General features: G+C 47.0%; 2 protein-coding genes across 9 annotated transcripts in view; both read right to left on the reverse strand.

The window, feature by feature from the left end:
* The window catches only part of WHRN (whirlin), an 87,590-nt gene that overhangs the window by 65,074 nt on the left and 4,845 nt on the right, over positions 1-17,671 (reverse strand). The window lies entirely within an intron of this gene.
* LOC145540448 (NELL2-interacting cell ontogeny regulator 1-like) lies at positions 9,989-11,389 on the reverse strand. The gene is made up of 2 exons (XM_081574980.1): positions 11,296-11,389; positions 9,989-10,470 (listed from the first exon to the last, which is right to left on the reverse strand). Exon 2 carries the CDS (start codon positions 10,365-10,367, stop codon positions 10,080-10,082), a length of 288 nt encoding a protein of 95 aa, XP_081431106.1. The 5' UTR covers positions 10,368-10,470; positions 11,296-11,389; the 3' UTR covers positions 9,989-10,079.

Genomic DNA, 17,671 nt, shown 5'->3' on the forward strand with positions numbered 1-17,671 from the left:
GAATGTCCTCTGGTTCATTGTTGTATTTAGGAGAAATGAAGTTGCTACCAGGTCCTTGAACAGACCTTGAACCTCGGGCCTCTGAGGTTCCATATCAGTTGGAAGGGACCAAAAAGGTTTAAGAAAACACCAGAAGGGCAGATGGAGCATCTCAGGTGTGGCAGGATATGCACCCCAACTCGGCACTATCATCATCAGCAGAGGGACCTTCAAAGGGACCTGACGGCTGGGGAGACAGCCTCCACTGGGACTACAACCACGTGTCTTTGTTCTTCACAGGCAGCTGCCTATGTGTGGTAGATCACATCCAAAAGCTACCCTAAAGCAGTGTACCAGTGCCTGCTGGTGACTGTCAGCCACACCCCTCTCCTGCTGCAGCAACCTGCAGAATGAGCCCATCTCCTGAATCAAATGCTTCTAAGCTGTGCCACTTCATGTAAGTTACCAACCCTCTCTGTTCATCTGCTTCCTTCCTGGAAAATGAAGATCTCTTTTCTCCACTCTTTAGGTGGAAGAAGCCTATTAGCACAGTGCCTCATACTTAAGAATTCAATGAGCTAAGGCTAAACAAATCCCATGAGATCTGGGGAAAGTCCACTGCAAGCAAGAGCCGTCATCAGAGCCCTCTGCTCCCCTGCTTGCTATCACATGTTTCCTGGTGAAACTCCACAAGGGGTTTGCCAGCATGCCACCAGGTCACATCACAGAGGAATCTCGATCTGTCCGGGAAGATGGCATGGCTGAGATACTATCCATCACCAGATGACGACGCAGGCAGCGTGCTATGATTGCGGGAATGTAAATTATATGTGGATGTCTCCAAACTTAATAACTGGCTAGTTGAATTAATGCTCTCAGGAGGCAAATTTGCCTCAGTGAGCTCTTCAGAGCTGACTCTAACACCCCAAAATCGCAGACCAGGCAACAGAATTCTCTGCTCAGCAGAAGACTGAGAAATAGACGAGATGGTTACAGCATGAAGGGACTGGGGAGTGGGGAGGAGTTGTGTTGACATGGCAGGTGCACACATGCTCCCATGTTTAAAATCATGCACCAAAGTGCGAGCACAAGGTCACAAGACCATTAGACTACTGTCTGGAGAGGCAGGTACGAAAGAAGCATTCCGGAAAAGTCTTGAGTGAGGACACATAATGGTGAGTCATCCAGCTTATTTCAGGGCAAGGTCTTCTCTTCTGGGGAACAGATCACTCAGAAGAGAAACGCGGGAGGGAGGGCTGGTCTAAGACCCAGGTTAGTGACGGGGAAGAGAGGGAAGGATCGTGCTGGCCTGCTCTTCCTGATCCCACCCTGCCTACCTGGGGTTTGGATTCAGAGCCTCTGGGCCCCCATCCTGGCTCTGCTGTTGACTTACTGTGTGACACAGAGCAAATAACTTAACCTCTCTGTACCTGTGTCTGCGTTCAAAATGCCACTGTTTTAAGGATTATCAAGATAATATAAACTACCTATATAGTACATATAGCAGCACTGCAGTAAAGAATCCGCCTGGCAATTCAGCAGACAAGGGTTCGATCCCTGGGTCGGGAAGATCCCCTGGAGGAGGAAATGGCAACCCACTCCAGTATTCTTGTCTGGAGAGTTCCATAGACAGAGGAGCCTGGTGGGCTATAGTCCATGGGGTTGCAAAGAGTGGGACAGGACTGAATGACTGAGGAACAACAAAACAGTACGTGGCACAGAGTAGGTACTAAAGGTATGTGAATTCCTTTTCTGGGTCTGCCAGCTCCTTCTCTAAACAGAAGCCCTAGAAAACCTCTAAAACTCTCATCTGCATGGACACAAATACCTGATCAACTCTAGCCTCTCCCTCCCAACTTTCCTCCTCTTCAGAAATGTCCTCTCTTTTCATCAATACTTCCTCACTATCAGCCCTGACTTTGACACTCAGCCCCTTTCTCACCACCTCCAGGAAGCCTTCCTAGATAGTGACTGACTTCCCTTTTCCGAGAGCAGCCAGCACACTTGTATGTTTTTGTTGCCATCTATACTATAGCTTCTGTATCACCTTCACACATCCTGTCTCTAAGCCTGAAAGACAAGCTCCTTGAGGCATACTGCCTATTCTGTTTTCTTTATACCCTCTCCCTCCTCCTTCTCCTCCACTCACTACCCATTCATTCATTTCACTTATTTGCTCATTCATTCAAGATATCCATTGGGCTTTCAAGACGCTAGGCAGCCCCAGGAATTTGTGAAAAGAGGCCACAGAAAGAGCAGTGCACTAGCTGGGGCTCAGGTGCCCTGGATCACCATCCTATGCTTGTTCACACTCACGTGAGCATACATGTCTCAGACACATATGGAATTCAGAGAAGCAGAGGGGGCAGTGGTTTAGAGCCACAGCTCTGAAGCAAGACTTCAAGGATTCCCATCCTGCCTCTGCCACTCCCCAACAGCAGCCCCAGGCAAGTTGCTTAGCCAGCCTGTGTCCCAGTTTCCCAGGCATGAGATGGGATAATAGTAGTATTATCTCACAGGGCAGTGGTGAGGATTAAATTAGTTAATGTGCATAAAGTGTTTAGTGTCTGGAAGATAGGTAAGAGGTACAGAAGGGCTAGATGCTGTTATTACTACACAGAACTCAGGGTAGAAGTCTCAACCCGCCATCCATGGCAAACACTGCTACATTCTGGTGTCTGTCCTTCTCAGTCTGTTCTGTACATTTTACAAACACACGGATGTGCACATAGAAAACTATTGTTGTCTGAGGTTTACATAGGTTGACTCATGCTTAACATTTCATTGACATCTTTTTTCCAGCTAAAAAGTGTATTCTGAGGATGTTTCCTTAAAAAGAGCATCTCTTCCCATACTACACGGCATTCCCTGGCAGAGGTGCACCACCAGTGAATTCCAGCTCCCCTATTTCTGGAAATTTATGTTGCTTCTCAGTTTTTGCCAGCACGAACAATGCTGCGATAACATATTTATACTTGCATCCAATTTTCTACACCAAAGAAAAATGGAATCCCGGAGGCAATGGACTGTCTTTTTTCATATGCGGCCCTGTCCCTCCCTGTGTAGTTCCCCTAACTACCTGCAGGGGCAGCACCATGACAGCGGGGTCTGTAAAAGGCCTGCATTTCCACACACCTACGGCACTGCGGATGGGACTGATTGAGGGCTTTCCGGTGATCTTTTCCCGAAGCAGTGTTCACTCTGGTTCAGCGATCCAGCCTCCTACATGCCTTCTTCCACAAGATCCAGAAATCTCCTAGTGTATGCAAATCTCTGCTCTCTCTTCCAATTTCTTCTAGAGACGAAAGTATTGTATTGCAAAACACCAAAAGAAAAAGGTGGCTTAGGGGGAAGACCCCTCCCGAGTTTTAAAGTAATAGATGTACTCACTGGAAAACTATTCCCAGACAGAGGACCACGACGTCCTAGCTACGAGACTTCAGGCGAGTTCCTTAAGCCCTCCAGGTTGCACTGTTCTCACCTATTTTGTTGTTGCTGTTTAGTCACCAAGTCCTGTCCGACTCTTTTGTGATCCCACGTCCTGTAGCTGGGCTCCTCTGTCCATGGGATTTTCCAGGCAAGAATACTAGAGTGGGTTGCCATTTCCTTCTCCAGGGCACCTTCCTGACCCAGGGTTCGAACACACATCTCCTGCACGCATCTCTGGCATTGCAGGCAAATTCTTTTACTGCTGAGCCACCAGGGAAGTCCTCTCACTTGTTAAGTGGGGCTATTCATGCCTACTATCACGGAGTTGAGTGGACAGAAGGAGGACAGACAAGATAATGTACACAAGGCATCTTGCACTGGGCATGGTACATAGCAAGTGCCCAGTAAATGATGGTTAACATTGTTGATCACAGCAAAATTACAGTGATGACTATCCGTTTTATTCTTCTCACTGCACCTATGAAGAAAGACTGTCTAGGTGGTCGAGTGTCTTATGCAAGGTCAGAAAGAGGAAGAGGGGCAGGGCTTGAACTTGAATCTTGGATTCTTCAAACTCATGTATCTCTTACCAGTAGTTCAAGCGGGTTCAGATAGGGACTTCCCTGGTGGTCCAGTGGTTAAGACTATGGGCTCCCAGTGCAAGGGGCTCAGGTTCTATCCCTGGTCAGGGAAGAAGATCCCACATTCCACAACTGAAAGATTCTGCTTGCTGCAATTAAGACCCAACACAGCCAGATAAATTTTTTTAAAAAGTAAGTGCAGATAACACAAGGCCAATCCTATGTCAAAGCCTCACAAAATGGACAAGGAGAGGGCCTGAAAAGGGGGCTTGGACTTACAGGCTGCAAGTAAATGAGACATCTCGGCCTCTTGAACCCTGAGCTGGTCCCAGGTGCAGCCACAGGCACTGGAAAGACCCTCCCCGCTCAGCCCCACTTGAAGGGAGGACGGAAACCGCCGTGTGGACTCTGTCTCTGTGGCATATTTTAATGTCATGAGAAAGTAAAGCCTTAATTAACACTCTGTCTTCAGAGCTCCTTCCTCTGCACCACGTTTTATCTGTGTTAATTATCACCTCTTACAGGGACCACTAACAGCAACAGCTTTCCAGCCTCCTCTCCCAGTCTCCAAAATTAGTCTCTGTAGGGCAATCTGGACATCCTTTTAAAACAAAGTGTACCCTGTCCCTGCCCTGCCCCGAACCCTCCCAGTGCCTCTCCAGCCTGCACAGTCAAGCCTGCTGCCCAGCCAGCCTCCTCTCCTGCCCTGCCACCTGGCCTTTTTATAGTATCAAGTGCTCCAAGCTGCTTGCATGCACTGCTCCCTGTGCCTGAATGTTCACATCTCAACGTGCATCCATGCTCCGTCGCTTCGGTCGTGTCTGACTCTTTGCGACCCTATGAACTGTAGCCCACCAGACTCTTCTGTCCATGGGATTCTCCAGGCAAGAATACTGGAGTGGGTTGCCATGCCCTCCTCCAGGGGATCTTCCTGACCCAGGGATCGAACCTGAGTCTCCTGCATCTCCTGCACTGCAGGCAGATTCTTTACTGCTGAGCCATTGGGGAAGCCCTACCTCAACATACTCAACTTACATATAAGTGATTATTTTACCAACATCTTTTCACACCAGAGAAAACAGGAGATTCTGGTTTGGTCACAGATGTGACCAAAAGTATCAGTGACCAGATGTATCAGCAAATATGTAAATCAGTAAATATGAAAGGAGACTGTGGGGGATCCCATGTAAAATGAGAGACACTGAAAAATGCAACTAAAATTGCTTTCCTCCTGACATTGACCTGCTTCCTCTTGAAATTGAGTGCCAGTGAGGAATTTTTACCTCTGCTGAGGTACCAGTGAATTTTCTATAGAATCTGAAAGAATGTATTAATTTCTCTTTTTGCCTTGGTCACTAGGAAGTTCAGCATTCCAGTTGAATATGTAATATCATTCCTATAAAGGTACCACCTCGCACATGCCTATGTGTGTGAACATGCACACACACAATACACTTTCCAATATTGTTTCTGATCTCTTTGCCTCTTTCACGATATGCTTTTTAGGTTAATTCACTCAATTATTTTTGAAATAGGAAGTAATATTAATTACAAATATATTAACAAATAAGTAAATGGGATACATGGCTTCCCACGTGGCTCAGCAGTAAAGAACCCTCCTGCCAATGCAGGAGATGCAGGTTCGATCCCTGGGTCAGGAAGATCCCCTGGAGAAGGGAATGGAACCCACTCCAGTATTCTTGCCTGGAAAATCCCCTGGACAGAGGAGCCTGGCGGACTGCAGTCCATGGAGTCTCAAAGAGTCAGACGTGACTGAGTGCGCACACACACACCCACACAAATGGGATACAAAGAGTTAAAAGCTCTTTGCTCACTTCTACTTCTTGCGCCCCAATCTCACTCCTGGAAATTCATCTTCTATTATTCTCTCATGAATATAATAGATTCTCTCCATTTTAAAAAATAAATAAACAGGGAGGTTTGGAGGAGAATGGATACATGTATATGTATGCCTGAGTCCCTTCGCTGTTCACTTGAAACTATCACAACATTGTTAACTGGCTATACCCCAATACAAAACAAAAAGTTTAAAATAAATAAAGAGGATGTTCAATCACACCAGTCACATAGGAGGTGCTCAATAAAACAACTGCCAAGCAGATGAATGAATGCTAAAGGCCATCTCGACGATTAGATCTCCTCCACACGCAGTTGGAAGCAGAGATACTTTTCACCGACACTTGGGCAGTAACTGGGCTTTCTCATCCTACCTCTCTATCTCCCTCCACTTCTCAGAAATCCTTTGCTGCTGCTGACTTTGGTCTAAGAATGCACGCCATTTACAAACAAAAGTCCAAACATTGTCAGTCTATATTCTTGTGGAATGTTGACATCAATCGGGTGGCAGTGTGGTAAGAATTCACTCTGTCTCCAAGAAGGGCAGCTTCATTGTCATGTACCTGGCGTCTGCAAGCCCACTGGGGGCTAGATCGAGACCAAGACGAGCCCGGACGTGGCCATCCGTCCTGGCTCTTTGAGGCCACTTCACCACCTTGAGCTGCTGCCCCTGGGAAAATCAACTGAACTGCAGAGCATCTGTGTGAGCCCAAGCAGACCACCTCCCAGAGATGCGGCTCCACGTAAAGGTCAGGGGGCACCGTGCAACATGCGTAGGCAGCAAAAATGAAAGGAGGAAGGTAATTAAACCATTGGGAAAATGTGAACGCATAGAGATACAGGCCAGGGGAGGTGGTAGAGAAGTGATGACTAGTTGACATCTTCTTTCCCCCTTTTCAGTTTTCTTAATGACGATTAGATTTGCCTTGGAACCTAAGTAGATTTTCCAAAATCAACTGTGCATCCCCCTCCTTCTCTTCTCTTTATGAGTTTGACCTTCTCCAAAGGCTCCAGTGTGAAGATACAGAAGCAAATCTTTGCTCCAGTGCTGAGAATGCCAGGATCCCAAAGGCTGGAACGGGCACCTGACATTTCAAAGCCCCTGCTCTCCAGCGTCTTTGCTCCTAAATGTCTGAGTGAGCTAAGGCTGGGCAAAAAGGAAAAACACGGAGGATCAAAGAGAGGGAAAAAAGTGCTGTCCTTGGGGATAATGCCATGAGAAATTTACAAGATAGTGACAGAGTGATCCTCCCTTTGCAAAACAGCTCACAAGATGAGGACAGAGCCGATTCCAGAAAGATATTGATTCCTTTTTAATGCAATTCTTCAATTATCCACTAAGCCTGGCTTTTAGTCTCTTATAATTTAAGTAAATTGCTTTACAAATGTTCTCTTAAATTTTGTCTCTTTATTCTTTTCTTTTTTTCCTTTAAGGAGGAACTAACAAGATTCTAGGAGACATAGATATAATCATGAGATGCACCTCGATGGGTTTGCAATGGACTGTTTGTTGTCCAGAATCAATGTCCATAGCACATCCATCCATCAGAAAAATCAGTTTCTATCAATATCATTTTCTCTGTACCAGTGGATACACAGATGGGGAGTGGTAAAGAATCCTCCTGCCAATGCAGGAGATGCAGGTTCGATCCCTGGGTCTGGAATATTCCCCTGGAGGAGGAAATGGCAAACTACTCCAATATTCTTGCCTGGGAAATCCCATGGACAGAGGAGCCTGGTGGACTACAGTCCATGGGGTCACAAAGAGTCCAACAAGACTTAGCAACTAAACAAACAGCAACTATCTATGTATATATGTATTTAATATATGATATATTCTATATACCATTTATATGTACGTGTGTGTGTTCAGTGGCTCAGTCGCATTTGACTCTTTGCAACTCCACAGACTGTAGCCCACCAGGCTTCTCTGTCCATGAAATTTTTCAGGCAAGAATACTGGAGTGGGTTGCCATTTCCTTCTCAAAGGGATCTTCCCGACCCAAGGATGAAACCCACATCTCTTGCATTGGCAGGCAGATTCTTTACCACTGAACCACTTTGGAAACCCCTATATATGTATATACAGCTATATGAATACTAAATATGCAAAAGGTTCAACTTCACTATTTAAATTATATAAATTAGAGTAGGATACATTTTGTCTATCAGATTGGCAAAAATGGGAAAGGAATATGATATCCAGTGTTGGCAAGGCTGGGGAAAAATGAAGCATCTCATACACTGCTAATGTTGGAGGAGGGACTGTAAAAAAACAAACCCTTCCCCAAGAGCACTTTGGCAACAGTTATCAAGCCTGAAAAATCTGCCTATCGCCGGAGCCAATGCCACCTCTAGAAAGACAGTCCAAAGAATTATTAGAGATGTGCTTCAATATTAATGTACAAGGATGTTTAAAGCAGAAATAAAGATAACGCTTTAAAAAAAAAAAACAGTCCAACAAGAAGAAATTAGTTAAATAAATCATGTACCTCTTTGCTGTGATATATTATGCAAGCATTAAAAATCATTTTGAAGAAACATTTATCAAGGTGGGAAAACAGTTGTGATACATCGTCTGGTGAAAGAGACAGGCTTCATGACTATGTTCAGAATGGCGGTTTTCTAGGAGGTTCCCAGGGCAAATTTACAAGCACAGACAGACAGGGGACTGGAGAGACAGGAATCAATTGTCCACAGTGACAGTTCAAGGGGGGATTATCAAGATTTGGGGTTTCTTCCCCTGTGTTTTTCTGGGTTTCTAAGTTTTCTAAATTGAACCTATCTCTCTTAGGTCATTAAAACACACACACATGTGCACACACATACACACTGGCATTTTAAAAGCTCAAACAGACTCCTCTGGCTCCTCACGTTTCCTATGAGCTAAAGAAAATGGCCTTTGATTGGCCCAGTCTGCAATGGGGCTGACAGCCACCAGTCTCTTACGCAAGGCCCGGCAGACTCTGTCCTCATCCTGCCCAGAGGGCAGACAGCAAGACAGGTTCAAGCCTCCACCATTCAGTGAGATGATTTCATAAGTTACGGGTTTATCCTAATGGGGGTGGAGTTGAGGTCACAGTTATATATTTAAGGAATTTCTACAGACAATGCACAAAATAAAATCCTGACAAAGGCCAGGGCATAGTGAGAGAGATAAGAGAGGGGACAAGGGAAAGAAGCATAGGGGCCATGCTATCTCTGTACCTAACGTCTAGTAAATGACACGCACAGAGACTTCCTGGGAAGAGGTAGGGCGGCCACGGCCTGGGTTGTCTGGTTCCTCATGGCTTTTCTTGTCAAATGGAAAAAAACGGGGGAAGGACGTACATTTACTGACCCGGCTCTGACCAGCACCATGGCTCATACACCCCGCTTCTCAGTTATTAACAGAAGATGTCAAGGGCAGTGGCTGTGAGCAATGCTTTGGAGTCAGAAAGACCTGGGTTCAAATCTTAGGCCTGCCACCTCCCATCTGTATGCAGGTGGCGGATCACTTTCTATTTCAGATGCTGTTTCCCCTCCCTGGGGGCTGTGTGAAAAGCCAGTACACGAAGTCCCAGCAGAGTTCCTGGAGCCACACAGAAGACCCTCCATGTAGCCATATGTATTAGTGTGCTCAGTATTGCAAGCTTGTAAGCATCTTGTGTTACATATTTTATACCAAGTAGAACATCATTTGGCAGGAAAACAGACCCCAACATGGTAATCATTCAATGCTTGAATGAATAGATATGCGCAGTGCTTCAATACATTACCTGTAAAGCCATCAATATGGAAGAAACTGTACAGAGAAGGAACGCAGAAGCTTAGTAACTTGTCTGCCATTTGACTACTCTTTCCATCACAATTTTATGGAAGAGGAATTTGAAAATCAGAAAGGTTAAGAAGTTTGTTCAAGACCCTACAGGTACAAAGTGGCAGGGTTGAGCTTGGAACTCAGAATGTCTGACTCCAGAGCCCAGATTCAGGCACAGCAGGATGCTCCCTCTCTCTGGTGTTGGGGTGATGGTCACAGTCCCTCAAGACGACGAAACCTGGGTTTAAATCCTGGCCCTGCCACTTTCCATCTTGGTGACAACAGGCAAGTGACAAATTCTTTGCAGTTTTGCAAAATGAAGCAATAAACGTGGTACCTATTAATAAGGCTGTCGCGATGTTTAATGAATTTTTTTTTTTTTTTTTTGGGGGGGCCAGGCTTTTATTGGTGAAGGGACATGCTGAGGCGGGCCCTCAGCGCCCAGCCGGCCAGCAGGCACACAGGGCCCGGCGCTCAGCCTGCAGCAGGAGGCTCTCCGTCCGCGCGTCCAGGCTGTAGGCCGTCTTGCGTAGGTCCTGCAGGGCGCGCTGCATGAACTCGAAAGCGTGGCAGTCCACGCACGGGCGGCTCTGCGCAGGGACTGCGCTCCCGGCGGCGGGCTCGGCGCGGGCCTGGGCGCCCAGCAGCGCGGCGCTCAGCAGCAGCAGCAGCAGCCGCGGCGGCGGCGACCTCGGGGGTCTGTACGGCGGCGGGGGGGCCATGGCCGAGCGGAGGGAGCCCGGGCGCCCGCGGTTCGGAGGACCCCGCGACCGAGGCGCGACGACTCGAGAAAGACGCGCTGCGTCCGGCGCGCACCGCGCATGCCTAATGAATTTTATATATACAAAGGTTATTATCGTCCACAGAGCAGCACTAGGAAATACATACTCTGTGTAATGACGAGAGAAAAGGAGGCCACTACCCGCAGGAAGCAGAGGGGAGAAGAGGAGTTTCCTGCAGATGGAGGTCTGCTAGGGGAGGCACTGGGGCCATCGGACCATGGATGGAGAGAAACGAAGCCTTGCTGCTTGTCTGACCAAGGGTGAACTACACTCAGGCACAGCTGGGGAAAAGGACCGTCTGTGGGTGTCACCCCACTCCAGTCCTCTTGCCTGGAAAATCCCGTGGACGGAGGAGCCTGGTAGGCTGCAGTCCATGGGGTCGGGAAGAGTCGGACACGACTGAGCGACTTCACTTTCCCTTTTCACTTTCATCCATTGGAGAAGGAAATGGCAACCCACTCTAGTGTTCTTGCCTGGAGAATCCCAGGGATGAGGGAGCCTGGTGGGCTTCCGTCTATGGGGTCGCACAGAGCCGGACATGACTGAAGTGACTTAGCAGCAGCAGCAGTGGGTTAAAAAGGATTGGATCATGAGCAGCCCAAACGTCAACATCAGGAGCTCGGCCTCTGCCCCACAGGTTCCCAGCTCCACTGTGAGGTGCTAGGCAGAGCACAGTGGCATCAGACCCAAGTTTCTAAAGCTCACTCGGCCTCCAGGATGCAGAATGGACTGGTGGGTAGATGGGCAAGATGGGAGACAGACAGGCAGACAGCAGGGAGGCCTCTGCAGTTTGGCACTGGTGATAGGGGTTAGGGGGAGTGGTATGAGACCTGCTGGAGAGAGGTCAGGCTGGAAGAGTCTAACTCACCAAGGGCTGGTGCAATTCCCGACAGGGACCGTGGAGAAGCTTTCGAACTGTGGTGTTGGAGAAGACTCTTGAGACTGCAAGGAGATCCGATCAGTCCATCCTAAAGGAAATCAACCCTGAATATTCACTGGAAGGACTGATGTTGAAGCTGAAGCTCCAGTACTTTGGCCACCTGATGCGAAGAGCCGACTCATTGGGAAAGACACTGGGGCTGGGAGAGATTGAAGGCAGGAGGAGAAGGAGATGACAGAGGATAAGACGGTTGGATGCCATAACCGACTCAGTGGACATGAGTTTGAGCAAGATCCTGGAGATGGTGAAGGACAGGGAAGCCTGGCGTACTGCAGTCCACGGGGTCGCAAAGAGTCGGACACGACTGAGTAACTGAACAACAACAGAGAGGTGCCATCAGAGGGTCAGAGATAAGCCAGGGCTTCCAGGGTAAATAAAAGGTGCTCTTAATACTACAGAAGAGCTGAAAAAATAAATAAAAATAAACACACTAAAGGGAGGAACAGATCCTGTTCAGGGACAACACAGGTAGAAGATGGGTGAAGAGACAGACATTTGGGTGGAAAGAGGAAGGAATTTGTGGGTGACCTGAACGTTTCGACATGCCCAGTTGACTTAAAAATCTCAGGATTCGGAGGAACTTTTGGAAGGGGGAGCGGGTTCAAGAGAGTTGGGGAAAAAAATCTGGGAGAGGGTTGGGGAACCCAAGAATAAAGAGGAAGGAGGCAGAAGAGAGAAGAAGAAAAGGATAAAGATGATGCTGGGTCCAGACACACCAAAGGACCCATACCCTCTATCTGGGGCCAGGAGGACAGAAATGGCAGAAGGAAAACCCATCCCCAGGGACTTCTGAGCAAAGTTTCTGATAGCTGGATCACTTTTCTATTCTCTTCTTAATCAGAAACCTCTTAGTGAAGCCTAGAACACCATTTCAGAAGTGGTTCAAATAAATTGCAGAGGGTTTTTTTTTTTAAGAGCGGATGCCCATGTTGTCAAATTACCACTTTCACCTGTATTAACTGCTTAAATGGGTTCTGCAAACAGCTTTATCTCCTCTACCTCCTCATCAGGGCCCCTGGGGAGCCCATCAGGGAAGGATGCTGGGGAACAAGGTTGGGGATGCAGCTGACCAGGGGGGCTGTCACACACTGGCCTCTGGGCCACGCATCTGTCTTGCCTCCCCACATTTTTAAGGGAGGTCGAGACATACAATTCCACTCAACCCCTGGGCCTGATTACTGCTGCAAAATGAAAACGCAGATGCTGACATCCAGATAGGAGCAATTACATTTTTAAAGAAACTGTCTACGTGGGAATATTGATTACATTTAGTAAATGACCGTGCAATTCAAACAGTTACAATGGAACATGGGAGCCTCAAGTTCCAATATTTTCTTCCAAATACATTTCTAAAAAAAAAAAAAAAACAGGCACAACAAAAAACTTTCAAAGCCAAGCAAATTCAATCGATAACATTCTTCATTTCACTTCTTGCAGTGGGACCTCCACAGCCTTATTTCTCTGATGTGCAACAGCGTCAGTAACCTGTTTGTAAGGATAGTGAGCTGGGCTCACCGGTAGGGGAGTCTGAGTCACGGAGAGGCAAAGGGAGTTAGCTGCCCAAGGTCACAGCCAAGTACACTCTCAGATGAACCCAGGTCCATCTCCAAAAGCTACCCCTTGGGTACAGACCTCCCTTCCCTTGATTTTCCAATATATCAGCTGACATTGCACATCTGGAATTGTGCTCTGAAATAGTTAAAGATGGGGACAGGGTGGATCCACATCTCTGATCAAATCTTTATGTGGATAAATGGGGGTGAGGTGGGGAGGAGGGGTGGAATCCAAAGGAAAGACAGGCTTTCCAAACTTCAGCTTGGTTAAGAATTGCCTAAGGGGCTTGCTGGGCTTCCCTGGTGGCTCAGTGGTAAAGAATCTGCCCGCCAATGCAGAAGATGTGGGTTTGATCCCTGGCCCGGGAAGCTCCCCTGCAGAAGGAAATGGCAACTCACTCCAGTATACTTGCTTGGAGAATTCCATGGACAGAGGAGCCTGGTGGGGCTACAGTCTGTGGGGTAGCAAAAGAGTCAGACACGAATTAGCAACTAAACAATGGGGGCTCGTTAATTTGTGAATCATCTCTTCTAAGGCCCCAAGTCCTGGGTGTTTGAAAACACCCTTTGATGTCACTGTATTCTCTTCTTCCCTGTAGCCTGCATCTTTAAACTCCTGTAAGGAGGACATCTTGGGACCTGTTTATGGGAGGCTGATGTATTTGCTTTGCATTCAAAGTTGAGAGGATGCTGATATTATAAAAACTCAGGTAGAGAGGAAAAATAACTATGAAACTGGCTGCCAGCTGAAGCAAAGCCACAGCCAATTTAGCAGCAGGAACACAAATTCTCAAAGGGGGAAGGAGGCAAAGGGGCTGGGACTGGAAAAGAAGGGAAAAAAGAGAAATTATGCATTCTCAGATAAAGCAGCTTTGAAACACACATGTGATTAACAGAAACTTGCCCTTCACCTAAAATGTTGAGGTTTCTTGAAACCCGCCAGAACGGTGTTTCTTTCTTTTTTTAATAACAAAAAACCAGAAGATACAGAAGATATATCTCACCCGAAATTGGTTCATTGATTGATTCAGTATGCATAAATGGTTCTATTTTGGAAGCTCACACAGTCAGGCTGTGGAAGTAACCCACTTTTGGGAATATGATTTTAAAATTAAGAGCAAAGTGACAAATAAAATAACTGAAGGGGTCTCATAGGGTAGACTTGGGGGGTAGAGGATGGGAAAAGCTATTGCCCACCAAGTCAGACTACACTTTTTTTGAGACTTTTCATTGAAACAGTTTCCTACTTACCAATGTTTTCACACTTGTTCAGTCATTTGATCCCTACAGCCCTGGGAAGGAGGCAGGTGGGAGATTGCTGTTGTTGTTTAGTGGCCAAGGTGTGTCCAGCTCTTTTGCGGTAGCTATGCCCATTTCACAGTTTCAAACTGAGATTCAGAGAGTCACATGATCTGCCCGCAGCCACACAGCCGGCCTCCTGGTACACGACACACTAGAGTCGATGACTTTCCTTGATTTTTCTAGCCAGCACCCACTACACTACAACCCACAGACTTTCTTAAGCTATTACATTCAGGAACCAAGGCGTCCTGAACTCTCCAGCACAGCATTAGTAGTAAGAGCATTCCATTCATTTAGCAAATATTTATTTATGTATTAAAACACCTCCTGTGAGCCAGGCACTGTGGAGGTATTGGGGTATGTGAGTGAGCAATGCAGATCAAATTTCGGTTCTCACAGAGCTTACTCACAGTGGGGAAGGCAGATGATAAACAGTAAAATGTCCTTCTAGTAGTGACAAGTGTTCTGAAGGAAATTAAAGCAGTGTATAAGGATGGATGCGGGAGGGTATGGGAGCTGGCGATGCCTTTGGAGAGGGTGGCAGGGACGCAGAGGCAGGCCAATGTCACAGCTCTTAAAACACTTGGTGTCCTGTGTCCATGAGTAGTTCCAAGTTTCCCTCATGACTCCCTGAGGGCACAGGCTGTATACGTTCATCTCTGATTTCCAGTACCAGCCAGTGGCCTGGGTGCAGTAAGTGCTGTTTAGAGCGCCTGTGGACAGGAGGACTAAAACATGCTACTTTATCTGGATATGTGAGCATCAGACTCCCCACTTAGTCAAATGAAGCCTTTGAAAGACCCCTGAATGTCAGGCACAAAACGTGCCTTTTGCCTGCCTTCCAGCAGGGGGCTGGCACTGCCTTCTAGGAGGATGGCTGTCTAACCCTAGAGCTGAGTTCCGGGGTGGGGAGGTAAGGCAAAAGGGCCACTTAAGTCCTGATCCCATTGGTGACTCCAGGCTAGTCAATTTTACCTCCTTGAGCACCAGCCTCCTGACTTCCCTGCCTCCCCTGGGAGGGAGAAAGCACGAGGCAAACAGTATAGGCACACACTAAACCTCTTCTCTTCCTAACAGTGTGCCGGTGATGCAAGGTTAAAATACAAGTGCACCAGCCCCACGGGGCTGCCTCCTGCAGTGACGCCAGGAGTGCACAGAACGGAATGCGGAGTCTGTTTCCTACTCTTTGCACCCTTTCCATCCGCCCTGCTGGAAAAGTAAAATGGCAACATCTGCAGCCCAGGAATCTTGCAAAGGTGGCCCCCACCCTGGGGGGCGCAATTAGAAGTCCATGTGAGCTCTACCTTAACGTCAGATTCTTGCCTGGGGGTTTTTAAAGAAACAGAAAGAAAAAGAATTGGCTTTGAAAGATTTGTATTGCAGCCTCCAGCTACCTCTAGCCATGAAATGCCATTCTTTTCATCAGATCTTCTGGTCTGGAGTCCCTAAACAGTGGAGACCAGACGCTGTCCTTCCAGGTCATCAAAGAACCTTGCGGGAAAGCCAGTTGGAGCCTAATCCCTATGGATGACTGCTTCAGTGCAAAGCCCTTTGAAGGACGGCAGGGAGATTATGACTTGGAGAAGCATGTGTGCGGTGAGCATGAGCAGACAGGCAGGCGAGGGGCTGCATGCGCTTGACAGGTGCATACGGGCAGTGTGCCGTGCGGCTGGAGGCAGGCGGAGGTGGGAAGCAACAACACGGACAGAATCCAATTGGTCGAGGGTTAAAGGATCATCCTTATCTTTGCAGCTCCATCCACATGATGAATCTGTGGCAGGTAATAAACATCGCCGTTGGTCCGGAGGGGGTGGGGTGACAGAAACAAGAAGCTAGTGCTGGAGTGATTCCTATCTCTCTTTCCTGTCCAGCTTAAAGTCAGGAGGCAGGAATCATCTACTATAAAAATAACAATTCTGAAAAAAAAAAAAAAGGTGTTCTCTTCTACCCTGCAAAATGCTTCTTTGATCTGAACAGTAAATAACCAGTTGAAAGGCACCATCATTTTCTAAAACCTTCAGGATCTACTTGAGCCAAATAAATATGCAAGGTTAAATTAAAGAAATGGACTCTCTCAAGGTACTGCATCACACTCTGGATCCAGTAAGCAAACATCTATTCAATAAAGGTTTTATTAATAGTAAGCTTTCAACATGTCATGGCTGGCAGGACTCAGAGGACCCAAGAATGAATGCAGGGCCAGAGGAAAGTCTGTGTGTCCCCACGAACACATTAGCCAGGATTTTCCAAACTGGAAGAGGGTAATGAGGTAGGGAAGGAGGAGCTGCGTTTCAGACACCAAATTGGAAGCGGTAATAATTTGTCATGGCTTCAGCTAACCGTGTACAATGTGAAAATGACAAATGTGTCGTTTAGAATGTGCCGGACCAAATACAATAACATATTATTATGGGCAGATTCTCCCTGGGTTATTATGCAAAGGAAGGGAGGGTGTGATAACTCTAATTAAATGAAAGGGCCAGCCCCTGTTTTAAACTTCTGGAACATTTCAAATTCTAATATGCTCCTTGGATGTACCCAGCGGTGGTGGGGGGTGGAAATTCAGAGACTGTAATGAAGCTGTTTAATTTTTATCGAGATGAAACACAGGCATTCATACACACATTCCAGTAACACATAGATACCCCTCCCTTTCTACTACCCGATGAATCAGGGACTCAGAAAGCAAGCCAAGCAGGTGAGTGAATTTGATTTTGAATATTCCCAGAGTGGTGCTGTGCGTGCCACAATCCTACTGTCGCTTTCTCATGTACCCTGGAATGTCACAAGGGCTAGTGTTTTGGGGCTGAGGGGAGTGGTCAAGTTCTTATCAGCACAGTGTGTAACCCCCCAATTTTTTGATTTTGTAGCAGGCTACCCAAGAGTGCCAAGATTCTTGTCTCCCAATCCTTAGCCAACTTCCTTTACTCTGCCTTAAATGAAAGCAATTCCAAAAGAACAAAAAAACCCCACCGAATTAGACTTCTAAATGCCTTCTGGGTTGTACATATGAAACAAATCCCATATTGTCTGAGCTGGAAGGGACGTTGGGGAGTCCCTGGCTCATCCACCCAGGACCCAGAGAGGGTTGGTGACTGGCCCAAGGTCACACAGCAAATGTGCAGCAGAGTCCAATACAGCATCCTTGGTCTGGGGACTTCTTGGCCAATTTATCAAGCATTTTTGGCTGAAAATCCCTGAAAGGTCTTCTTTTTTGTTAGTATTGGCTTGGCTCCTGTTCATTCAAGATAGACTTTTCAAAAATCCAACGTTTCAACATAATTGCAGATAGTAAATGGCTTGCCTTATCTGCGCCTGTCACTACTGATTTAGCAAATAGGCTTCAAGAGAAGGCTGGGAGCTTCAGCAGACAGAGGATAAAGTCCTCCCTAAATTTGCTGTAATGATGGATACTTGATTTGTCAGACAGAGAAGCGGAAGAGCCTTTG

The sequence above is a fragment of the Giraffa tippelskirchi genome, chromosome 1 (assembly GCF_054371585.1).
Source record: "Giraffa tippelskirchi isolate mGirTip1 chromosome 1, T2T-mGirTip1v1.2.pri, whole genome shotgun sequence".
Taxonomy (NCBI): Eukaryota; Metazoa; Chordata; class Mammalia; order Artiodactyla; family Giraffidae; genus Giraffa; species Giraffa tippelskirchi.